The sequence below is a fragment of the Artemia sp. Qi Xiang Cuo genome, chromosome 11 (genome assembly GCF_049724085.1).
Source record: "Artemia sp. Qi Xiang Cuo chromosome 11, ASM4972408v1, whole genome shotgun sequence".
NCBI classification, from domain to species: Eukaryota; Metazoa; Arthropoda; class Branchiopoda; order Anostraca; family Artemiidae; genus Artemia; species Artemia sp. Qi Xiang Cuo.
In genome coordinates this window covers 72,056,741-72,083,943 of record NC_142804.1, presented here as the reverse complement: position 1 = coordinate 72,083,943, position 27,203 = coordinate 72,056,741, and the positions used below count along the sequence as shown (strand labels likewise).

The 27,203-nt window shown below is 36.1% G+C and overlaps 1 protein-coding gene across 2 annotated transcripts in view; it reads right to left on the bottom strand.

Moving 5' to 3' along the window:
• The window catches only part of LOC148947313 (uncharacterized), a 126,843-nt gene that overhangs the window by 64,731 nt on the left and 34,909 nt on the right, over positions 1–27,203 (bottom strand). For both annotated transcript variants that reach the window (XM_089097005.1, XM_089097004.1), the window contains exons 3-4: positions 22,873–22,981; positions 1,652–1,758 (exon numbers count right to left, since the gene is read on the bottom strand). In XM_089097005.1, coding sequence (XP_088953131.1) covers positions 1,652–1,758; positions 22,873–22,981 — 216 coding nt within the window. The remainder of the gene's footprint in view (positions 1–1,651; positions 1,759–22,872; positions 22,982–27,203) is intronic.

Below are 27,203 nucleotides of genomic sequence, written 5' to 3'. Positions count from 1 at the left end.
TATGAAGGGGGCTGTCCCCCTCCTCAACGCCTTGCTCTTTACGCTAAAGTTTTTTTATTGTTTAAAAAAATAGAGTTGTGAGAAAGTCAAACTTTAGCGTAAAGAGCGAGGCGTTGAGGAGGGGGACAGCCCTCTTCATATACGGAATAATTTCTGTTCGTTTTAAGTTTTAACGTCGTTCCTTACTTTCAGTTAAAAAAACTTGTTTTTTTTATTTAATTTTTGAACGTTTTTGAATTAATGCAGGTTTTGATTTTGGCTCACCGTACATGAATAATTAAAACAAAATTTGCATATTATATTTGGTTAAATGGCTTTCTCGAAACTTGTTTAATTTTATTTACGAATGTTTTTATTAGTAATAAATATACGTAACTTAGAATTAACTTAAGTAACGTACTTCTATATTCATAAATTTTTAAAACGTATATTAGGGGGTTCTCCCCCTAGTCAATACCCTGCTCTTTAAACTATAGTTCGAATTTTTTTTTCAGTTCTTTAAAAATGACCTCTTAATCACAATCAGTTGATCAGTTGAAAAACTTGTTCTTTTTTATTTAATTCCTGATCTTTTTCTTTAATAATGCTGGGAAATCCGGCGCCCCCTTCATAGCAATGTCCCTTCCCCCATGAAAACTTCCTTCATGGAAAGATCCTTCCATATAGCCCCCGACCCTCTCCTTCCCCCACCTACCAGAAAAAATCTCCTCTGAAAAAGTCTGTATGCTTCCCAATAACCAATACTATATGTTAACAGTGAGTAAAGTTCATAACTTTAAGCCCTCCCCCGGGGGATTGTGGGGGATCAAGTCATTCTCAAGGACATTTTTATCATATTTTCGACCCTGCTGAACAAACTAGCCATCTCAAATTTTTGATCGGGGCACTGTAGGAAAAAACTGAGCGTGGGAGGGGGCCTAGTTGCCCTCCATTTTTTTTGGTCACTTAAAAAGGGCACTAGAACTTTTAATTTCCGTTCCAATGAGCCCTCCACGATATTCTAGGACCACTGGGTAGATACTAACACCCCTGTTAAAATAAAAAAAAAAAAAAAAACAAACAAACAAACAAATAAACACGCATACGTCATCTTCATTCTGGCAAAAAATAGAAAGGTCCAAAATTTTTTAGATAGAAGATTGAAACCTCTAATGTAGAGTTCTCTGATACTCTGAATATGATGGTGTGATTTTCATTAAGGTTCTATAACTTTTAGGGGGTCTTTCCCCTTTTTTCGAAAATCAGCCAAATTTTCTCAGGCACGTAACTTTTGATGGGTAAGATTAAACTTAATGAAACTTATATATTTGAAATCAGAATTAAAATCTGATTCTTTTGATGTATCTATTGGTATCAAAATCCCGTTTTTTAGAGTTTCGGTTACCATTGAGCCGGGTCGCTCCTTACTTACAGTTCGTTACCACGAACTGTTTGATAATGTATTAGTCATGATATGCATAAATAATATTATTTGATAATACATCAAGCGATAATATACAAACATGATATTATATAAAAACATATATTATAGAAGATAGATATTACAGATAGACATTAAAAGATACAGATACTAAGATAGACATTATAGACAGATAAAGATAGACAACAGACATCATAAAAGATAGAAATGATATTACATGAAGTAACTTACTTTAACTGGAGTGAAAACACTAGTTTCAGTAATAATTTGCTTCATCCCTTCACAGCCCTTGTTACAAGCTTTCTGAAAGTCTGCCTGATCATTTGCATCCTGACAAGCTAAGAAAAAATTGAAAAATTCTATTTTAGTTGATTATCATTTCAATATTCGTAGTCTTTTCACTTATTTATCGCTTTATTTGGGGCAAGCACGTAATTTTTTAAACTACTGTCATGGTATTGGTAAGTTAAATACTGGTAAATCGTCTCCAGGAAGAACCCGTGACAAAGACATTTAGTGTTCACATTGTAATTACGAAATATTTACGAGGCATGTTTTTTAAGTAAGTACCGTTTTACGATTACGCCGCCACAGTGCTACGGTTGCCGTTATGCGCATGCACGCTGGTTACCTACATCTCTTGTCTACGCACTGACGCCATTACAGTCTGATTCTTAATTGTACACGTTGGTTACTGAGTGTTTAAGATGCCTCCGACAATCGTGAGTCCCGCCGATTGTGAAGTACGGGTGGCTATACGATTACTTAGTGCTAAAGGCGTAAAATCGATCGATATTCATCTTGATATCTGTGAAGTTTACGGACAAAACATTATGAGTGATGGAATGGTAAGGAAATGGGTGAGAATCAAAACAACAATCCATGGAATGGCGACATTAATCATCACCCAAAAAAGTGAAATTTCCCGGGCAGAAATTGTTTGCTTAAATTACACTTTTTTGGGTGATGATGATTGTCGCCATTCCATGGATTGTTGTTTTGATTCTCACCCATTTCCTTACCATTCCATTCCATAATGTTTTGTCCATAATGGTTGATATGAGCTTAAAAATAGGAAGAACAAAGACTTTTTTTTCTAATTAAATAAAATAGCAACAGGAATGTTTTTACAAGTCAAACTATATTTAAATAAGTTAATTAAAAAGAACTATTTTTCTAACGTGCCTTCGGTGGCACAGTGGATTCATCTCTACTTAGTAATATTTGTAGAGCCCATGGGCCATGGCTTGGATCCCAGCTACAGCAGGGCCGACGCAAGAACCTTTGTATGTTAACCCATAGACTAGACAATTTCGCTTAATACTAATTCATGATGAGACTGGGTCAACACCAACATTTATCAAAAGACTGACCAACTACTGTTAGCGTTTATCTGATAGGCTAGCAGAGACTGGAAAATTTTCAACCTATGGATTTTTTTATCTTTAGGACTAAGGATTGCCTAACAGGGATGCTGGAGAATTAGGGGAATTTTGCAATATTGCATTCAGTGAGATTCAGTTGCTTGGCATAGTAAACATTAGTGTTGGCCTTTTTTTTTTATAAGAACCATGGTCTAGCTAACCGTGTTTATGTTTTTTGCCGTTTTTCTTTGTATTAATGCAAACGAATCTTCTTTGGCTTGTCGCTGCATTCTAGTATATTTTCCCAGAGGTTTAGGAAGATTTTACGGCGTTCGAGGGTTATGTCAGTTTAGGAACCCTTGCGCCCCTACTTAAAGAAAGGTCAGCAGTAATATTTTACAGGCCAAGTAGCAGTTCTTTTTTCACAGTCCGTTATTCAAGTGTGTTTCAACTTGTCATCAGTAAACATAGCTGCCGTGTCAGACACATTCTAACCAGGTTATAACAGTTTCAGCCATTTGGACAAGCAAAGAATTAAATTTACTGATATATTTCATAAAAAAAAACAGCGCGCTTATTGGCCAAATTAAAAAAGAAAGAGATCAATTAAGCCCAAATGGGCTAATTCGGGCTAAGATAGGCCAAGAAAAAGTGGCAACTGTGGGTAGAAACCATTCCGGTATGGCACACTAAATTGTTTATTGACCAAATCCTCAGTCAATTTATAGTTTTCAATTGATGCCCAGTTGACAAATTTTCGTATTGATTGTTTGATATTTCTTTATTTATTTGACAGGCAGAAACAAAAGAGGAAAAGATAACAAACTAACGACGACAGGAATGAGACAACACGTAGAAAAGTGAGAAATTTATTACGAAGTACAGGCTCAAGTTGCTTCTAGAAGTAATTCAGCAATAGAAAACAATTTCTTAAAGATAACTTCATAAGAGGGACAAAAAAGGGTAAAAAAAAACTTTGCATTAATATCGACATTGCTACAAGCTCCCTTGTTATAAGATAGACGTTCGTGGCCATGGACGTTAATTCTTTTTTATTGCGTGAGTACAAAAAAACTACCAACAAAAAGTTCAAAAGCCTGTACATAATATATATATATATATATATATATATATATATATATATATATATATATATATATATATATATATATATATATATATATATATATATATATATATATATATATATATATATATATATATACATACAAAAAAAATCTTCACCGGTGAATTTCCTTAATGCTGCTGATGCAGCTTTTTATGGTTAACCTGGATGGACCATTAAAGTTCAAAAGCCTGTAAATTATTTTTTGTGCAAGTTTTGAGGCCTATTTCACGAAATTTGGGTGTTCTGTTTTGAAAAAAGATTGTTTACGAAATATGGTAACTACAATCTTGCATACTAAATTTAAAACATAATTTTTTTTTTCAGCAAATGCTCGTCCGGAGTTAGTTTCCATGCAAATTGGCGAATAAAGAATGACCTCCACGTGCCTCTAGATATCTGGCTAGCCACCGGAGAACCAAATGCACCTAGGGACGGTTGGGTTGGCAGCCCTCGTCCTGAAACTTCTATTGCTACGAATGGAACCAGAAATTCAGCCTTGAATATATAATCTCAAACCCCTTCTCAACCCCAGACCGTCCAAGGACGATTCCGACTGAATATCGCTGACTAAGGTGGCATCAATGTGGTGGCCTGGAATCTTCTGAAACTGAACCAAACCGGTTCAAAGCTTCTACTAGCCAAAGAATTAAAGAAACATAAAGTTACAATTGCTGGAATCACTGAAACACATCTATTGGTGAAGAGCATATTGGTGAAGGGTGCACACTGCTCTGTTGGTCACCAGAAAAGAGAAGGCGTTGGCATAGTGCTGAACAGTGCCGCACGCAAGGCCCTCCTGGCATTCGCACCAGTAACACCCAGGCTCCTGAGAGCAAGGTTCGATGGTAAACATGGAAAAATAACCATCATCACCTGTTACATCCCCACAAATGAAGCCGAGGAAGAAGATAAGGATCGCTTCTATACCATTTTAAGTTCTGTGTTCTTGTCAGTACCTCCCCATGACTATCTCGTCCTTCTAGGAGATATGAATGCTATCATTTCTAATGAGTCTGGCCTGTGGGATTTCACTGTTGAAACCGTAACAGTAGATAGCCTAAATGACAAATGAGAGAGATTGCTTAACTGCTGTCTCGCCCACAATCTTACCATTGCAAACATGTGGTTTCAAACACCCAACATAGCCAGAATACCTGGTATAGCAATGATGGATCAACGAAGATGATGCTCGACTACACCATCATACGCCGGCAATGGCTGTCGTCTGTACAGAATTGTTGCACCTACCGAGGCGCCTAACTTGGAAACACCAACCATCGTCTTGTTGCAGCCAAAATTCGGCTTTGCGTAAAAGCTACAAAAACCAGCCAGACACCTCGGAAAATTGATATCTACCATATTCAGAAAGACCCCGCTTTGGCTAAGCAGTATCAGGTCGAAATACCCAACAGATTCAAGGTCCTTACGCAGTGCGATGATAGTGAAGGTATATGAAAAGTCTTCAAAGAAAATGCTCTTGCAACTTCAACTAGCGTTGCTGGAATGAAGCAGCGTAAGAAACAAGACTGGATCAGCAACGAGTCCCTCACCATTATTGATCGCAGACGGGAAGCCCGCCTTCGCGAGGACATGACAGCGCATAGGCAATTAAATAAAGAGCGTAAAATCATGCTGCACAAAGACCGTAAGACCTTTATTGACAAAAAAGCCCACGAGCTTCGAGAGACCGACAAAAAAAAAGACATTGGAGCCACATATAAGATCCGCCGTGAGCCCTCAGGTTAATACACTCAAACTACGTCGTATCTCCCTAACGCCAGTGGCGAGAATATTTACGACCAATCATAGTGCTTCCGCCAGTGGGAACACCACTTCGAGAAGCTAATAAACTCAGACCCACCCGACGAAATTGACGACCAGATTACTGCTGCTGCTGACAATGCTACACCTACCCCCGATGGCACTGAATTTACAGCAGAAGAAATTAAAGCTGCAGTACGAAAGCTTAAGAATAACAAAGCGTCGGGAGTATGTGGCCTGACATAAGAGCTCCCTAAAAAATGGCGATCCATCCATGACCCTCTGGCTACAAGTGCTGTTTATGTTTAGTACTGTGTGGCGCTCTGAAATGATCCCATCAGACTGGAAGATAGGCTTACTTGTGCTAGTCTACAAGAGGAAAGGAAGTAAAGCAGAATGCATAACTCTGCTTTCGGTACCCGGCAAACTCTTCGCCATACTGCTCCTCAAGCGGGCAACAAAGTACCTCCATCCCCTTGGTCGCCACCAGCGACCTGGTTTCATATATAGAGAAGAGAGCTAGACAGAGAAGACTTTAGAATATAAAAGGAAGGCATACATTGCCATCGTCGATTTTCGATCTGATTTCGACATTGTCGACTGACAATCACTGTGGCTGCTCCTTCAATCTGCTGGTGTACCTAAGAAAATTATCAATCTGTTCAAAGAACTACACAATAAGACCGAAAGTACTGTCATTGTAAATGGCCAGCTCTCATCACATTTTCAAATTAGAAAAGGTGTTCGGCAAGGCTGCGCTGCTACTCCCGAACTCTTCAACTGGGCCATGGACCATGTTTTCAACAAAACACTACTGGCACATCCGTTTGGCATCGATTTTGCTGGAAGAGTTCGGTCAGAAGTTGACTTCACAGGCGATGTTGCATTGGTATACGAAAATCCTGCTGACATTAAAATGTCCTGGAAACGCTAGCATCTGCTGCAGGAAAACTTGGTTTAAATATAAACTGGATCAAGACCAAAATAGTGCCTGTGGACAAGACACCATGCAGCCCACTGACAACTATAGAAGTATGTGGCCAAGATGTTGAGATACTCAAGCAGTTCACATACCTTGGTTCAACTGTCTGCCCAAATGGAAATCTAGATGCAGAGATATCAGCAAGGGTGGCAAAGGCGAACGCCGTTTTCGGCCACCTTCTGAGGACAATATTACACAAACCCTAGATCAGCCGTCACACGAAAGCTCGTATCTACTCTGCCTCGGTAGCAAGTGTTGTGATGTAATCGTCAGAGACTTGGCCGTTGACTCAGTCGCAGATGATGAAGGTAGATGCTGTCCAGACAAAACACCTCCGCAAAATGGAACACGTTAGGTGGCTCGACAGGGTATGGAACACAAATATCCTCCTGTCCTTTAAATTACCACCCCTGTCCGAACAGCTTGAGTACCGCTCGCTGAGTTGGTACGGTCATTTACTTCGCCTACCCACTGAAACACCTGCCCAAATTATTTCGACTTCGGTCCAATTGCAAACGGCTGGAAACACCTCAGAGGTAGACCACGTATGAGATGGGTGGATATCATCTGCGATCAACTCACAGCGTGGGGCATTGACCCCATCGAAGGTCCTACCCTCGCCTAAAACAGGCCACTCTGAAGACGACTAGCGGTGCTGACGTCTGGTTCCCTCTTCGCTGGCGACGCTGCCGAGCAAGAGCTTTAAGTATAAAAAAATTGGGGTAATTTGAAGTTTTTTTGGTTGAAATATGGAGTTTCAGACGAACGACAGTTCAAAAATTCATGAAGCAAAAAATATGGATGGAAGAGGAAATCTAATTACATTTTAAATCTAACACAAAGACCACGGTAAACCTATAATAGTAGAACTTATACCACGGTATAATTGACGATAGTGTCAAAAAAGAAAAGTCACAATGCAATCTGACATTTGGTCAATTATTCCCTTTTCAGCCGAAGTATCGAAAACTGCAAGGAAGAGTGAAGGAAGCCAAATTTTGCCACTAATAGAGCTACTAGCTTAAAGCCAACTAGCTAACTCAACTTGACAAGATTTTTTCAAGCTAACCAGCTTTGTGCTGACTGTGTTGACTTAAAATACTCCATGAAAAAAACATACAGATTAAGTACCACTTATAGAGAAATTTTAGCTTTAATCCTAAAAATTACTTAATAGTTATATAAGTTATCTAATTTTCGCTGAAATTTTGTATACTTCTTTAATGAAACCGCCAGACACTAAACTGTGTGTGGCACAAGTAGTTTTTAATTTCTATCTTCCCATATTAAATCGCCGAAATTCCAATTCCCATAAGTTTCCCATTCTCTTTGGTCCACCATACAAAGGTACTTCAAAAATTTTTCTTCAACCACTAATATTTAAAAAGAAATCCGAAATATAACAAACAAACAGTGGGTAATGGAAAAAGTATAATTTTTATTTTCATGTTTAAATAATTAGGTTCTATTAAAATCCCCTAATTCAATTCTTGAGCATAAAACACAGCCATTCAATTTCTTCTCAGTAAGAAAAAACAGATGTAATTAGGATTCATCAGCTTATCAAGGATTATTTATCAGCTTAAAAAAAAAAAAAAAAAAACAATAATCTGTGTTGGTTAGAAAGTTTCTTTTCTTGCCACGGGCAACTTTATAATATCACTATTAAGAAAGAAGCAAAGGATATGCTCCATTTCTTTACAAATGAGAGAGCTATTAAAGTTGAGAAGAAATGAAACTTCAGCGGATCATTATGCAAAAACCTAGGATGGTAGAGAAAATTTGATTACGTTTTAGAACTAAGCATACAAAAGTGCATGAGAAAATTTCTTAAACCGTGAATTTTTTTTTATTTTAAAAAAGCACGAACAAACTTTGGATAACGGGAAAACTATGTTTTTTATTTGGATTCAGGGAAGGTTTTTATCAGAGTTACATATTCCAATTCTTTAGCAAAGAAAGTTCAATTTTATTCCTCAGTATTTTCGTGAGATTGATAATTTGATCAAATATTCCCTTCAAAATTATAGGTAAACTCAAACAAATCTCGAAGTTTTGTATGATTCTACTTTTAAAGAAAATTAATTTGTTTTCAAAGCAAATTCCAGCGAAAATTAATACTTCTGCGGTTCCAATAGATCCTAAAAACCTCTGACTAATTTGTAAAATATTTACATTCTTCATCAAACTACAACAGTAGAAGGACTGAAAGCCAGGGTTATGCATTCGAATCTTTTGCACACATTATATCAGTGGTTCTTAGTCGATTTTGGGCCAAGGTATTTATAAAATCCTGATTTTTGTTACTCAAAAATTTCAAGCTTCAAAAATTCACCTGAAGGAAACCTAAACCTAAACTTGGTATCTTTTTACGAGTCGTCCTCTTGGCTTATTTTGTTCTGATTTTTTTAAAAGTATAATATACTAACTATACAGTTTTTTTTGTATACAACACCTTTTATACAATGCACAGTGTCATTGGAATACTATCTTGTATTTTTTTTTGCTCTTTAAGAACGTAAGAATTCATGAGCGAATGACTTCTTTCACATGATATTTTTTTCTAAATTCAGGCTCTAGAGTAAGGTCAGCCAAAGAGTGCCAATCCTGTACATGACCAAAATATTGCCATACCCCACTGGTGTGGCCTGTGCCCCACGGCCACACCATATTGCCATGGCCCACAGGATGTGCGCCAAAAGGTGCACATCCTGTACATGACCCACCAAAATATTGCCATGCCCCACTGGTGTGGCCTGTGCCCCACGTTGGGAATCATAGCATTATATCGTAGACAATATTGCAATGGACCGATCAGACCAGATCGACAGCAACACGTGTCCAAACATTTATGCATGAATTTCTATGAAGAAAAGGGAGTGAGAGATGAATTCGTAAAGCCACAAAAAAGGTAAATCATGCGGAGAAAGAAAAAAATATCATAAACTTTCCGAGACTTCGAAGGAGGACATGGACACGCACCCTCATCCTTGTGCACGTACCTGCAGATATCAGTCCATATATATGCATATATATATACATATATATATATATATATATATATATATATATATATATATATATATATATATATATATATATATATATATATATATATATATATATATATATATATATATATATATATATATATATATATTCAAGTATCAAAAGACCCAAAACTGTCTTTATTTTAATTTCCCTGTTTAAAACAAAATCTTGTCCAACTGGATTCACTTGACTGCTCTTATAATTTTTATTACTATTGTTATTGGTTATACTTGTGCTCGGACGAGCCTTTATATTTAAATGTTGCTTTTCTTGTAACTATATGCAACATTTCTAAAACTAAAACTATTCTTTGTGAACATGATATTTGGTTATATTTCCCTTTATCTTCCTTATAGTGTACACTGTAGCTTAGAGATTTGACGTGACAGTGAATAATCGCGGCTATTTTGAATTCAGAGGCCAAGAGTTACAAAAAGCAAAGGATACATCATAAGCTTCTTTAATTGAATATATTCAATTTTATTTAAATGCTTTTGCCACTCAGTATTACGGAAATTCGTTGACTTTTAAGGGTATACAAAATCAGAAAAGATGTTTAATTAAAAAAATAAAGTTTGCCCTCCTTCAACACTTCTTTTTTTATTGTGTACTTTTTTTATTGTTTAGCTTCAACTTTACACCATTTAATCGCTGACTGCAAAAACAAAACCAACCAAAAATCTCAAAAAAAAATTCAACTTTTTTCATAGCACGTGATAGACTGGGGGAGGATGAGCCTGACGGGTAGACTGGGAAGACACGCTACAAAACTAGGCCTAGACAAAGATAAAATAACAAATAACATTAACAAATAGCCAGACTTATCTCCAAATGCATTAAATACAAATAAAACCTTAAAAGAATAGGATTCAATTAAATTAGAGCGTTCCTTCTAGCTGAGGGAGGGATATTTTTCTTTCAGGAGCAATATAAATAACAGAAACATAACAGCTTCGAATGTACTACAGAGTATCCGACTTCGAGTTAGAACTTTAAAAGGGTAGACAGAACGAAACTTTTTTTCTGTGTTTTAAGAGCGTATGCGCGCGAACAATAAACTGATCTTTCCACAAAAGATATAGCGACTTCATGGGAAAATAATTTAGGTCTACAAAAAAAGCGGCCATTCAAAGCGGAAATTTGCAATAGCAGCCTCTAATGAGCATGAAAACCTCGAAAGTGATATTTTGGGCGACATTTAATTAAGGTTCCTTCTATATGCAATTTTTCAAGTTACTTTGAATGATACAAGCGGGAAACATTCTTCGAATAGAGTTAAAACGACTTTGGCAAAACGAAAAACTCATACTTGATTTAAATCTATGATAGAAGTTTACTACAGCATGAACAATTCCTTACAAATCATGTACTATTTTTCATCGATTTCTAAACACCGTATTACATGTAACAAACTTTCATTTTGCCCATACGTAAATTATATCCTCAAAAAATACAAAAAGACCAAAAAAAAAGAGTTTTTTCTTCTCCAGAAAAATTGACAGCTTCCTACCGACGAGGTTTGCACGCAAGAACTGTGATACTAAGTGAAATGGGATGAGCTTTAACCTCTATAGCAAGCATTTCTCCGAATACAGCATTAAAAATATTCACTTTTGCTTAATTAAATTGTCCAACTTAGGGCTAGACAGACGTACCGTTTTCCAAGCTTTACCCCCCTCCGAATCCACGTAAACAGAAATATGTTACCTCTTTTGACTCATTCTGCTACACCCATTTTCATTCTGACGAGCAATCGAGCTTCAATGCTAGTCGTAACTCAATTAAAATTCAAAAACATATTTAAAGATTCACAGGGCGATAACAATTTTTCATTTTATTTGCATTTTAAGGAATGTACTAAGAGTAAGAGTAACAGTAAGAATAATTTCTTACTTTGTAGTAGGACAATTACCATTAATTACACTTGTTGCACTCATAAATGTTTTCAGTATAGCACTATAAAACTTTACCGTAAGAAGGGGGCGGTCTCCCTCATATACGGAATAATTTCTGTTTTTGTAAAATTTTATTCTCGCTCTTTACTTTCATTAAAATATATATATATATATATATATGTATATATATATATATATATATATATATATTTTTAATTAATTACACATTTGAGATTGATCTTGAAACATTGATGTCAAAAATCTAAGCACTTTAAGTACGTACTTGTGGCTTCCCCATTCCCCCTCCAATTTCACAAAATAGGACCTTTGTTTGTTACGTCTGTTACCTCTTTTGCTTCATTCTTCTAGACAGATTTTAGTTCTCATTAGCAATGGAATACAATCATAATTATAATGTAATCAAAAAATCTCTATATTCACGGGTTGACAACGATTTTTTAATTTTAATTTTGAGGTATGATAAGAGCGGGAGTGACACTAAGAAAATTTTTTACTTTAAAGTAAGACAGACAATAACACCGAAAATTCCACCGTGCCCAAATCTTAGATAAATATTATATTTGAGACAAAAAGACTAATAACAAACCTACACAGAGTAGCATTTTATAATTTCAAATTTCCCAATTTAATTCTAATATCATCCAGTTTCAGCTTTTAAAACATTTAATCTCTTACCATAAAAACAACAGCCTCCCAAAATATGCAATTTCAAAATTCATCTAAAAGCATCTAGGATGTATATTAAACCATATAAAAGGAAAATTAAACGGTATTCACTGTTCTTAGGGGAGATAAAGAGAGATAGAAAGCTTCGATTTAAAAGGAGACAATGCACAATAAACACTTAATTGTTTCCTAGTTTTGTATTTGTTTAGTCTGCGGTCTTTTTTACTCTGCTTCTTTATCCAAATTATATACCTTACGCTAGAATAATTCTTCAGCCCCATACCCCCCCATCGGAATATTGATGTTTTTCTAATATGTAGGCTATAATGATTTCATTGACGCATTAGGTATGAGTTCAATCAAGTTAATGTTAGCATTTGGCAATGTATGTTTCTTCAGCATTAAATGTTTATTTTGCATTGTTCTAATTTAAAACAAAGATTTCTAATTTCTCTCTAAGAAAAAGAAAATAAAATTCTCGGTCCCACAAAAAAAAGGATCAATGGGTTCCTATGATAGAAAAAAGCTTTAAAGATCCTACAATTACTATTTTTTATCACCTAGCTTCAGTTTTTGCAACATTTTTAGCAGAATTCCTCGACAACAATTTCTTCTTGTAAAAATAGAATTGTCAAAAAACATAGAACTTTCAAATTCATCTCCAAACATCTTTTTATTCGTCGATTGTTTATTGTAGATAAATAGTTTCTTTATAGCAAACAGAAAGTGTTGATTCATTTTTAGTAAATATTAAACTGTATTTTTTTAAAAGGGTAGTTTCAATTAATCTTCAATTTGAATCCTGCAGAAACAACAATATTTTGTTCCTCCTGTAAAATATAATTTCTGAATATATACGATATTCCGTATTTAATTTTATTCAGTAAAACTATTACTATAAGGATCCTAAAATACACAGTTCCCAAATTCATCTCCAAGCATCTTAGATGCAAATATTAAACCATATAAAATGAAAATTAATTAGATTTTTTTCTCAAAGGAAGAACCATTCCCAGTCTCAGCTGGTTTCAACAGCCATGCAAGTAATCAATATATTACCACTGCTACTTGGAATCAAACTAATAACTTTAACTAAAAGTATTATTCTAACATTCGATATATAAATTACATAAAAAAGAAAGTAAAGAATAGGTGAAAAGGGAGAACAAGCTAAGCAAATATCAAAAAATTACGTTAGTATTTTTCAATGTTTCTGAAACATTGCAAATTTCATTTGCAGCCTTTCTGCTTTAAAACTAAAGATTTCGATTATCTTCTTCTCTCTAAAAAAGCTCCACGAAGGAGCAGGGGAATCGGTTAGGTTCCTATAATACTGACCAGCTCTTTGCACCATCAAGCTACACGAGGTCACCACAGCTACGCATGGTCCTACTAAACCCAAGTTCCTTCTTGAGCCCCAACATAAAGAAAGAAAACGATCGAAAATGGGGTTTTTAAAGGCCAAAACCCCATTTTTGATCATTTTATTTCTTTGTGTGGTGGTTAAGCCAATGTGGTTTAAGAAATTATCTTCTTCTTAGTCTCCCTCTGAAGCTCCTTCACATGGGTGCCCATAGGCTGAATTTTAGGGGGGGGGGCTAACCTGGTCTAATCGGCGCTTCTATTTCTATATAATTTAAATCTTAAGACAAAATATCTTAGGCAACTTGACAGTACTGCCTGAGTAAAGAGTAGTGTGGGCAAAATGTAGTGTTATTTTTTATACCACGGCAGTTCTTCTAGAAATAATTTTCATATGAAATTCTAAAGAACTCATGGACGACAACCAGCCCCCCCTCCCCCGCGTCAATCATTTCCCCAAACTCACCCAATCAAAATTTTGAGATAGCCATTTTGTTCAGTGTAGTTCAAAGGTCCGGATATTATGACTTTGAGAATGACGAAACACCGCCCCCCACACACAACCCTCAAAGCAAGGGTTGTAAGTTATGCCATGTGGGGGTAAAAGTTTTTTTTTATAGAAAGGGTGGTCGTATAAACCTCAGAGGGGACTCATTTGGTTGGTAATCATAAATTCTACTGGCCTTTTTAACAGTCAAAAGTGATTAGAGGTCATCCAGCCCCCCCCCCCATACACCAATCATTTCTCCAAACACATTCAATCATAATTTTTTAGATAGCCATTTTGTTCAATGTAGTTGAAAGGTCCAGAAATTATGTCTTTGAGGATAACTACCCCCCCCCCCCGATAGCCCTCAGGTCAAGGGTTGTAAGTTATACCCTGGGGGCATATAAGGTTTTTTTTTATAGAAATGGTGGTCGTATAAACTTCAAAGAGGGCTCATTGAATTGGTAATCGGAATTTATAGTGCTCTTTTTAAGAGTCAAAGTGATAAGAAGGCAAATAGCCCCCCCCCCATAGACACACACGTCGCATTTTCCCGAAACGCACTCTGATAGAAATTTTAAGATGGTCATTTGTTGTCGTAGAAACTTCGAAAAGGGCTCAGTCGGTTGGTAATCGAAAGGGATAGTGCCTTCTTTAATAGTCAAAAGTGATTGGAGGGCAACCACCCCCCCCCCCACACCCATTATTTCCCCAAACACTTCCAGTCAAAATTTCGAGATAGCTATTTTGTTTGACGTAGTATTAAAAATCCAGAAATTTTGTCTTTGAGGATGAGAACCCCCTCACAGTCCTCAAGGCAAGGGTTGTAAGGTACGTCTCGAGGGTATTAAAGGTTTTTTTATGGAAACGGCGGTCGCGCAAACTTCGGAGGGAGCTCATTGGATTGGAAACCGGAAGTTGAAAAGCCATTTTTAAGAATCAAATTCATCGGGGGGTAGCTATATCCCCCCCACGTCATATTTTCCCCCAATGGATCCGATAGAAATTAGGCATTTGTTCAAAAATAGTCCAAAGATCTCATAAAACGGCCTTTGGGGTTGACACAACCCCCTAAAGTATGGGGATAAGGGTTTTAAGTTATGCCCCAGGGGGATGTAAGGTTTAAACGAAGAGGTGGTCTTGTGAACTTTAGAGGAGGCTCATTTGATTGGAAATGCATAGTTCTAGTTCCATTTAAGAGTCAAGCGTGAAGGAGAGAAAGTAGCCCCCCCCCTTCCTGATATCCTCTTTTCCCCAAACACATTCAATCGAAATTGTGAGACAGCCATTTTCTAGCCAATAGTTCAAAGAGAATATAACAATGTCTTCAGTAATCAAATATAAGAAATATTTAGGCGGACGTTGAACTAAATCAAAACAAACCATTAGAATGTAAACTTTCAAAAAGGTGACAAAGCAATATCTCAAGAACAACTTATATTATTAAGTTAGATCGTTAAGAGTAAGTTAAGGGGGATTTTGAACTAACCAGAAGGCACTACGTGTATACTTTTAGTACTACAACTACAGTTACTGTAACTAATGACGCTAAGAGTATTAAGGTGGTACTTCTAGAAAGTGTTTAGGGGGCGTTCCAATTAAACGAAAAAACTGAATAAATGCAGGTTTTCAAAAAGGCATATAATATCATAGGCAGTACCACTCTATAATAGCTAGAAATATCACTGAAACATTTAAAGAAGCTAATTTTATTCAAAATTAAAAGTTCTAAGGTCCTTTCTAAGAATAAAAAGATATTGGAGAGCAATCAGCCCGTCTCTGAAGCCGATTTATTTCCCAAACACATCTAGTCAAAATTTTGAGACAACTATTTTGTTCAGCATAATAGAACGGTCCAGCAAATATGTCTTTAGGGATATTGGGCATATCAAATCCCCACAATAATGCCAAACTCTGGATTCCTATAGAAAAAAATATAATTTTTTTTTTCATGAAAATGACTTTGTCAATAAAAAACGAACAGAAATTCATCTAAAAAACTTTTTCCACAAAACAAGCTTTTCAAAAAAAAGCAAAGAGCCCCATTAAGCCAAAAAGGGGCAGAAATGAAGGCAAGGAATCATCCAAGCGTAAAACTACCACAAATCACTATTAATAAATAAATGAAACTCAATATGAACAGAAATTAAAACAAATAGCCGAGTCAAACTCGAAACGAGCAGAAACTAACATTAGTAGGGCTGATAACCTCCATGCCTTCTCAAGACCAGAACATAATTTGCACTTTACTGAAAACAAAATATTTTTAAATGTTTTCACTTTTTTACTTAAATAAGTAAACAACTGTTTTTACTCACTTTTTTTACCCATTTTTTATTTTAAGGAATAAATATTAGTTTAGGTAAGTTAAACTGTCAATCCACGGTCTTTTTTTTCAATAAAGCCCAAGTTATGTTCTAGTCTTGAGAAGGCATGGGGGTTGTCATCCCTATTAATGTTAATTTTTGCTCGTTTTGAGTTTGAATCGGCTATTTATTATCATTTCTGTTCGCTTTGAGTTTCATTTAATTGTTGATAGTGATTATTGGTAGTTTTACGCTTCGAAGATTATTTGACTTTATTTCTGCCCATTTTTGGCTTAATAGAGCTCTTTACTTTTCTTTGAAAACTTATTCTTTGGAAAGTTTTTTTAAACTAACATAAATATATGCCACCGTCATTCAGACAGGGGGGCTGGGGCCCCCCATGCCCCCCATATGGGTGCCCATGCTCCGTCACTCTTTACCCCCTCCAATTTCTTTTATATCTCGTCTTATGAGCTCTTCGTACCCCACTTGAATACAACCCAGTTTTCGTTTGGTCCTGGATGGATGGCTAAAAAGCGCAATCTATCATTTTTCATACGTAAAACGTGGCCTAACCATTTGAACATTTCTTTCATTACTGTCCTAGAAAGTGGAGTCAAGCCACATTTTCCGTAGAGCTTATTGTATTTCCTATTTCCTTCGTAGAGCTATATATCCTCAGTCAAACCCCCCTTTACAATTCCTCTTGAAAACACAAATGTTCCTTAACCTTTTGAAGGCCCCACGTTTCAGAGCTATAGCTGACCACTGTCAACACTGTGGCTTCAAATAAGATAAGATTCATCGCAAAAAGCCTGTGGGCCATAGCAACACAAAATAAAATCTACAAACAAAGCTCAGGAACAAAATTCAACTTTAGAAAATTAAAATAAAAAAAGGAACAACAGAACGACAAAAAAGAAACACACCAAGGTTCAACATTTTAACCAACACACACTAATCATAATAAAATTCAAATCCTAAAAACCGTTGCAAGCTATCCTTTCAAACATGATTCCCTATGTTTAATCCCTAAACGAAGAAGCTTACACAACTATTTAATAGCACATGAGTTCCTCTCAGCCATCCGCTCAATTAACCAGTATTCACTCCCAAACAATCGTCCAAAACATTCATTCCGCAACTCAGACAGCTCTTCCCACTCAAATACAAAATGAAATAAGTTCTCATTCACACATTGGGCAAAAATAAGGGCCAGCCGCCAGACTAAACTTTCCCAAAAATGTCCTTCTCTCACCTAAATCCAAACTATCCCCTCATACCAACAACAAATTCTTCAAATCCTCTTTATTCAACCGAAATTTAAAATAAACCTCCTCCCTCCAAAAGTCTTTGGCTTGGGAGTAAAACCTCAAAGACATAGATTGGTCCTTATGAGCTTGCCACTCTTGGATTTCTTGTTCATTTAGGATTCGCTGGAATTCCTTCCATGCTGACACGGTTTCACCCATAGGGCCTTTTCCTTCATTCCGCATCTCCAAAAGGCCACAAAGGTCCAGTATTTTCTTGACCTGATTTGACCATGAATCACGTCTAATCTTATTTCGCAGAATTATCTTCTTATTATTCTAAACTTTTTTGTAACTGCGAATAAGCTCCCCCCCCCCTCACCTCGGTTATGCTATTTTTTACATCTTCACCGCGCCCATCATCTTTGGTAGTAACTTTTTTTTCATTGGAATAGTAAGAGACAACCTGGCTACATCCTACGATTATGACGTCATTGATCAATCTTTAACATGAAATATGCAGTTTTTCGGAAAAATTTATTCTATTTTAAGAATAATTTGTTTTTATTACAAAAGGTTTTTAACCCCATTAATTTTCTTTAAAATGAGCCATTGAACAACTCTCTACAATGAAAAAAAAGAAAAAAAAAGATGCCGTTTAGGCAAAATGCTGTAGAAGCTGCCACTTTTCTTGATTTTCAAGCCAATATATTTCCCTTGCCGTTCAAGCCAAGGGACAGAAAATTTCCTGTATAGGTTTTTCGGACAAGGCGGTTCTAATGGTGTACTTTTGTTTTGACCTATCTTTTTTTTAAGAGTTATGGGTTTTTATATTTCTTAACATTGGACGTGATCGTCTCTTACTACGTTGCTAGCTACCGCTGCAACCCGTATATACTCAGATCAGTGACGCTATCCCCTTGATCAATATAGTAAAAAATGGGCCTTAATTTCACTGCTTCCACTTTTGTGACATTTTCTTTGAAGTCAATCGTTTTATTGTTATAGAGTCTAACTTGGTATTCGTCAGAAGTATAAGGGGGACAATTTTTTTTTATACACCAGCAATGAAAGAAAATTTTACACGTCTAATTTTGATGTGTACGTAAAAATTTACAACACTGGTGCCTTGTTCTACTTTACACGTTCTAAGAACATACTGGAAATACATGACGTTTGATGAAAAACGAAAAAAAAAAAAAACTTAAAAAAACCAAGAAAACAAGGGTGCTTTTCAGCCAGTTGAAGAAACGAAGCGAAACGACAAAGGCAGATATTCCGGCAAGGACCTCCACCGAACCGTGCCCAGTGGTGGAACACAAAAAAAAAAAAAAAGAAATGAACTAACCTTCTGAAGTGAAACCAAAGCAAAACAGAACACGTACTGAAGCGAATAAAAACCCAACAAAACAACAAAACAAACAAGCCAGAACAAATGAAAAACCAAGCGAGAAAATTTATAACTGAGAATGGGGAAGAATTATGCCCCTAGCGATTAACTTTGCACAGAAGATAATTTCTTAAACCACATTGGCTTGACATAACCTAAAGAAAGAAAAACGAGCAAAAATGGGGTTTTAAAGGCCAAATGAAAATACTGACAAAACACAACAAAGCGAATATTTCGAGGGGACAAGACGCCTCTCTTCTTCAGCGCGAAACGAAAAAATACAATCAATGAGAGTGCCGAAGAAAAAAAACGAAATAAAACGCGGAAGATCAATACGAACGTACAAAACCAATGACAAAACCAAAAAATTTAAAAATGAATAAAATTCAATAAAAGCCAAAAATTATAAGAATTAAATCCAAATACCTAACAACCATAATAGTGAGTCATTCACCAATATCCACGATTTGCAAAAAAAATCCAAAATTAAAACTACCATCGACAAATACTAGCGAATAACTAAGAAATAAAATAAAAACATTCATTCACTCAAACCAAAAACGATTGCTGGTTTAAACCATTCAATTGCTGGTTTGATTTGGTCCTCTCGAAATATTCGCTTTGTTGTATTTTGTCACTATTTTCATTTGACCTTTGAAAACCCCATTCTTGCTCGTTTTTCTTTCATCTTGGTTGAAAATGAAGTAGAATATTACTTGATTCTCTTTGCATTAAATTATTGTAAATTGGGTTTATAAGAAACTCCACAGTATCTCTATTTAAAGCGAGGTCTTGATTAATGTTTTTTTTTTATTCCCATTGCCTCCCTAAAAGATTGCGGTAAACCATTTATGGTGGAAATTAAAACTACCTCGTCAGAAAGGACTAAATGATATGGGTGTTCAAAAGTGTGGAGGGCCAAAGCAGAGTAATATTCATCATTTTTACTTTTAGATTTTACATCTTTATTTAGAGATTTAAGAGACTTATAAGACAGTCTCTTTTGTTACTGTTTCAGTTGTTCGAAAAAATCTAAACACCAAACAACAATTTACCTGAAGTGGACAATTTAACATGATGTTCCGATGGCGTAAAAAAAAAGAAGAAAAATTGCTTAGCTACCAAACAAATCTGATTTTTTTTTTCCCAACTCAATAGATTGTTTGACAAAGTGACCAAAACTGCTCAAATCAGCAAATAAATTACCATGATCAGCGAAGAACATTACTCATTTGTGAACATCAGTGTGGACTAAGAGCTACAAGACTTATCATTATACCTCAAACTGAATATCCTCTCGTAATTTATGCCGCTAGTACAACATATCTATTAGAGTGCCATCTATCTGACGGCACTCAGAAAAAAAAACAAAAAATCTGACACGTATTAATTTTTTTCAGTCACTTCGTATAGAATAGATAGTCATAGAAACTAAGAGGGGGGGGCTTATACAATTGAAGTTGAAAGTTCTAATTCCCTTTTAAAGGGTCGACAGTTATTAGAGTTAAGATAGGGTGCAATTTTTCACACAAAAAAACTGGAGTTTTGGCAGCACAGCCATTATTCATTGATGACAGGAGACCAGGAATCTGAACAATGACACCAAAAGAACAAGTCTTTTTTATTTCTGTGACAAACAAACAAGAGGATATAGCATATATATATACACATAAGTCAATCAAAATAAGCTTCAATTTAAACGAGAGTGGTCTAATCCATGGGCATACGTAGCTTCTTCTCTAGGGGGGGGGGGCAGCCGATTCTGTGATGAAGGGTGGGGGGCTGAAGTTATATTGGCAGTTCGCAAAACCTTACATTGCCAGCAAGTTCTATCATACCTATGAAATATTTATTAATAAGTAATCACCAAAAATCATAAATCATCAATAAGTTTCAGCATTAATAAATCTTCTTGGATTAGAGCTAAATCTTTCCAAAACATTATGGATAATTGCTTCTTGTTTGACTTTTATTCTGTCATTCCAGCTAATTTATTTCCAGCTTTTTCAACCATCTACCTTTTATCAACTTCTTTTTTAAACATCTACCTTTTTTCAACTGTTTTTTCTACCATATCTAGTGTAAATTTGAAGTTCTAGGGGGGTAGCTGCCCCCTCTGCCCCCCTTCTGTACGCCCATGGTCTAATCGCAATTAACAAAGAGATTCAATTATTCCAAAATATTCCATCAAAGTAGAACGAAATAGGCCTAATTCCAACTTGCAGCATCATAGGCTTAAAAAATATTTTGCTCTCAAGAGTCTAATCTTGTTATGTCATTAATATATAGATAAGGACCCTAGTTCTTTCCTGGTCTATTGCCCCAGCATGTACATCTGTCCCGCCCTGTAACTGGCAGTTTTCCCAGTTAGATTTACATTTTGTTCGAATCGCAAAGAGATATTCCTTACGATATCTGAAAAAAAAGAAGATTTGCACAACTGGGTCAAGGTTTAAAGAAAACCATTCGATCTAATGTTGATGCTTGAAATGAGAAAATCAGTTGCCTCTGGTGCATTCTCCCCTACTTTAAGCATATATACCGCTGAAGTATTATGTGAAGATTTAAGTAATGTCTACTGAGATTGCTACCAATAACTTGTCTCTTGTATATCTTTTAAATATGCCTGAAACCACCCCAAATACAAAGGATCATCATATTCTCGAACCCCAAATGCATCGTTGACCTGGTAGTATCTGGACTCTCACACAACCAACAGACAGATTTTTGTCATTTTTTTCATCTAATAAATACACTCGCTTCCTATGGCATCCCAAAGAATCTCCACTTCATTCCCAACCAGAAGGGCATTATTTGAACTACAGAGCTGCGATCACACACGACCATATCAGTTGAAGATCTATACCCTGGAGACGGGGCTGGATCTTAAATTGTGAGACAAGCTTAACAAGCTTGTTTTATAACATTGTTGGCTAACAACCAAAACAAGCTTAAATTGTAACATTTTTGGGCAAAAATTGTATATTTACAGTATAAGTGGTGCGGCAGGGGGCGACAAAGTCTACATTTGCCCCACCCTTAGAAAAAAACTAACTCCAGCCCGACCTGGAAACACACTTTTACATGGCGTTCGTCAGATAACATCCTACCTAGGTCATCCCCACTTTCATCTAGAGCTGATTCCCGTATTTAGCATAAAATTCAGGCAAAATCCCACAGGCCTAAATTTCCATGTACTATCCATCTAGATCTATAGTTGTGAAATAAATCTATGCTTCAACTATTAATTGGGTTGTACCCTAATCTTTTTCTTCGCTGTTTTGATGGATGTAGAATAAACATTTCAATTCGTAACATATTTTTCTATCATAACACAAAAACAGCAGCTCAGAAGTGCAGCTTGTTGAGGAAAATTCTACGTAACTACAAGTTGTATATATAGAAGTGCAGTGATGTCAAATATTTCAAACTGATAAAACAGATTATAAGCTCAAATCACTACTCACCATGGGAAGAGAGGGATGTGGGTTGAGATATGGTTTAACTTATTTTGGTATTTTTTAATACAGTAGAGATTGAGAAACGATGGCCTAGATAGTAGGGTTAAAAAAAGGTAAAATTTAGAGACAAAAATTAAAGAACTCAAACATGAATCTAACATTTTTAACCAAATAAAGAGGAAAAAACACACACACAAAATAAGATAAACTGCACGGCAAGGGTGTAACAGCACACGGCAGAATTTTCACCCTAGGACATAATCGTTAAGTAACCTAAGAAGTGACACCCACGGACTGAAAGAACTATCCTAATCCAAAAATACTTACAGCTAATACATGATTCAGAAATGTCTTTGTCTAGTACAGGGAAGAAAATAGCTTGAGCAATTGTATAGAAACGACATCCCTGATCACAGCTTGACTTTTGGGTCCATCCCTAAAAGGAAAAATAATGAGATAATCAGGGCTGCTGAGCTGGAGTACACACCAATTTAGAGTGCCAAAAGAGTTGGAGTTGTTCAGGGTCTGGGTTGAATAGAGTACTACTTTTAGGAGTCCGCTTTGTTTATAATATTTAATTTCCGACCCCCAAAAGATTCTGATGCCTACAAACTAATAGTAAAAGCCTCAAGTCTAGGTTCGGCATCAGAAATTTAGGATTGGCACCATATCATCAAAACCTGAGGAGGCACTTCTCTTAGGGTTCCAAGAAAGTCAAAATTTGGGCTAGAAATCAAAAATTCAAAGAAATTGCCGTTGGTATTAATGATTTACCGCCAGGAGCGGATCCAGGATTTTTTCTTTTGGGGGAGGGGGGGGGCAAAATAGATTGATCCGATAAATAATTTGTTTTTGGGGGGGGGGGGCAAAAAATAGGTTGATCAAATAAACTTGCGTTATGAGCAAGTTTAATTAACGCAAACTTGGGTTAATTAAGTAAATTACACTACTTTAGGCTACGCTAGGGGGGGGGGGCGCCCCTCGCGCCTGGATTCGCCACTGTTTACCGCCTCCACAGCTCTGGATAAATTTTCTGATGTTTGCTACATACACTGATTAATATCGATACTAAATAACTGATACCTAATACTAAATATTCTGATACCTACAAACTAATAGTAAAAACATCCAAGTCTTAAGTTCGGCATCAGAAATTTAGGATTGGCGCCATATCATCAAAACCTGAGGAGGCACTTCTCTTACGGTTCCAAGAAAGTCAAAATTTGGACTAGAAATCCAAAATTCAAAGAAATTGCCGTCGGTATTAATGATTTACCGCCAGGGGCGGATCCAGGATTTTTTTAGGGGGGGGCAAAATAGGTTGATCCAATAAACTTGCATTAGAAGCAAGTTTAATTAACGCAACTTGGGTTAATTAGGTAAATTACACTATTTTAGGCTACGCTAGGGGGGGGGGCGCCTCCCTCACCCCCTGGATCCGCCAACGTTTACTGCCTCCCCAGCTATGGATAAATTTTGTGATGTTTACTACATACACTGATTAATATCGATACTAAATAACTGATACCTAATACTAAATATTCTGATACCTACAAACAAATAGTAAAAACCTCAAGTCTGAGTTTGACATCAGAAATTTAGGAGTTGGTGCCATATCATCAAAACCTGAGGAGGCACTTCTCTAACAGTTCCAAGAAAGTCAAAATTTGGGATAGAAATCCAAAATTCAAAGAAATTGTCGTTGGTATTTATGATTTACCGCCTCCACAGCTCTGGATAGATTTTCTGATATTTACTACATACGGTGATTAATATCGATACTAAAAAACTGATACCTAATACTAAATATTTTGATGCCTACCAACTAATAGTAAAATGCTGGAATCCAAGTTAGAAACCTGAAATTAAGGAGTTGGCGCCACATCTTCAAAACTTAAGGAGCCTGGTCTTTTGAAGATTCCAAGAGAGTCAAAACCTGAGCAGAAAATCCTAAAACCGAAGAAATTATCGTTGGTATTAATGATTTACCGACTCCACAGCTCTGGATAAATTTTCTGATATTTGCTACATACGCTGATTAATATCGATACTAAATACCCCCCAATAAGAAAGTATCCCCCCCCCCAAAAGACACTATTTGCATCCAGGTTGTCAAAAGGACATATGTGCAATATATTAGGAATGGCTAAAGGTGTCAAGTTGAAAATCGCAGGGTTTGTGGAGGGGCATGCTGAACTAAATCAAAAGACACTATGTACATCCAGGTTGTCAAAAGGGTGTATCTGTAAGTTCTCAGGAAAGCATAAGGTTATCAAGTTGAATCTTTCAAAGATGTTGGGTGGGGGGGGGATGTTGAACTAAATCAGAATACACTTTCTTCATCCCTGTTTTCAAAAGTCTGTATGTACAATACCTCTGCAACAGCTAAGGGTACTATCTGAGGGCTAAGGATTAAAGATATTAGCTTTAAAGTTTCATGGCATGTTAATGGGGGATGTTGAACTTAATCAAAGACACTATTTGCATCCAAGTTGTTCAAAGGGCGTATATGCAGTATCTCTTAAACGACTAAGAATGTTAAGTTCAAACTTTTAGGGATTGTTGGGGGGGGGGGGGGTTGTCGGACTAAATGAATCACTATATGTGCATCCAGGTTGTCAAAAGGGCGTATCTCCAGTATTTCAGGAACTACAAAGTATATTTGATCGAAACTTCAGGGAAAGTTTAGGGGCTTGTTGAACAAATCAAAATACACTGTGCGCGTCTTGGTTATAAAAAGGGCGTATCTGCAGTATTTCAGGAACGGCTTACCGTATTAAGTTGAAAATTTTAAAGAATATTGAGGAACTAAATCAAAATACACTAATTTCTTCCAGGTGGTCAAATAAACGTATCTGCAATCTGAGGAATACAGGTTTCAAAAGGGTGTATCCCCTTGAAATGCTGCAGATACATCCTTTTCACAATCTGGATGCACACAGGGTGTTTTGATCTGGTTCAATAGGCCCTTCAACTTTTTAAATCCCTTCCTTGGATTCCTGACCAAACTGTTTTTTGTGCAACAATTTTTGTTGGTGAAGCCAATTAATAGTTGCTGCAACGTTTCACGTTACCTAGGCAACATAAATCTAGCTTATTTTAGCAAATTGGTTATAATTATTTCGAAGGTTCAGACGAAGCCCCTGGGCTGGGTTGAGACGAACTGAAAGTACTTGATATTCATCAAATCCTAACATGTTTCTTAGATCAGTGATTTTAAGTATTAATTGTTTGCTTTCATTTCTCTTTACTGGGAAATTTCAATTAAGTATTGTTTAAAGTTGAGCTTTTTTCTTTCATTTTTTTTTGTAAACCTCCTGCTTGTCAATCTAAATTGAAACTTCCTTATTAATTATTTCATACTGTCTGCTGAAAATGAAGATTTAAGATCATTTACAGAATTAAAATTTGCGCTCTTTTTCGGTTAGGAATGGAAACAAAATAGAAACAGCGACTGTCTGGTTCTTATTTTACCGTATATCAACGATTGTCTGTATCGGTTTGTTTGTTTGTATCAATAATAGATTTGTTTGTATCTATAATGCGGTTTGTTTGTATCAATAATAGATATGAAAAAACACCCCGTTTTATTCATTAAAAAATTAAATGAAATGATTTTTTTGTCATGATTTTGCGTTTTTCTATTTGCTGAAGAGCTAAGAGAGCTAATGCGTCTGTTTCCCTCTTTAAGCTCCAAAATAAATTCAGTGCCTTCTTCCCATTCTTTAAGGATTTGTACTTCCTTTGCCCCCCCTCCCCGCATCTCGAATATGCTCGTCCTGTTTGGCACTCTGGCATCTCCTGCGAAGAATCAGAAAAAGTTGAATCCATCCAATAAAGAGTCCTGCAAGTAATTTTAAAGAAGCTAAGGTCCAATACTCTTTTCTTCTTAAAAAAAAAAGCCAAATTGGAAACACTTGAGCGCAGGAGAGTTTCGTTTTACTCGGTTTTGCAAAAAATGCCATAGCAAACCCTCGCACGGAAAATATTTTCCCCAATAGACACTCCCCAACTAGATTCCGACCACCTCCGGTTGTTCCTGAACCCATTTCTATCTTGTCCCCCATTCGTTACTTTATCTTCCAGTTATAAAAACAAAATTTGTCCCCTTCATTACGGAAAAAAGTCAATACAATATCCTGGTAGTTTTTCCTAATTGGTTATTTTGCATTGGTGTTGCCCAAGTATTGTATTTTGTTCGCTTGTTTTGCCCCCCACCCTTTTCTTATATGTCCCTTTCAATGTTTTTTAATCGTATGTATCATCTAGTTATATTTTTTAGCTTTATCGGTTTTATACCTTTTTAACTTAATATGACACTGCATTTTTATTACTTTGACTCAGGAAGGGGTTTTTATTCTGTTATTATTGTTTTGGCATATTTTGCCAGTTTTCGAGTTTTCTTTTAATGATTTTTTTTTTATGACTCTGAAGTTCGAATTGCCCTTTGGGGCTTGTGATTGTATTTTTCAAAATAAATATCTAATCTAAGAACTACCTGGACAAGCAGAATAAAAAATGATTAGCATTGTTTTCAAAGGGTGCAGTTTTACGCAATAATTTTCAAAGCTTTAATCAAAAGTTGTGGGCTTGGACTTTTACAGAAATATTTTGTTGATCAGTATTGCTTGTATTATTATCACCAAACGTAAATTGCT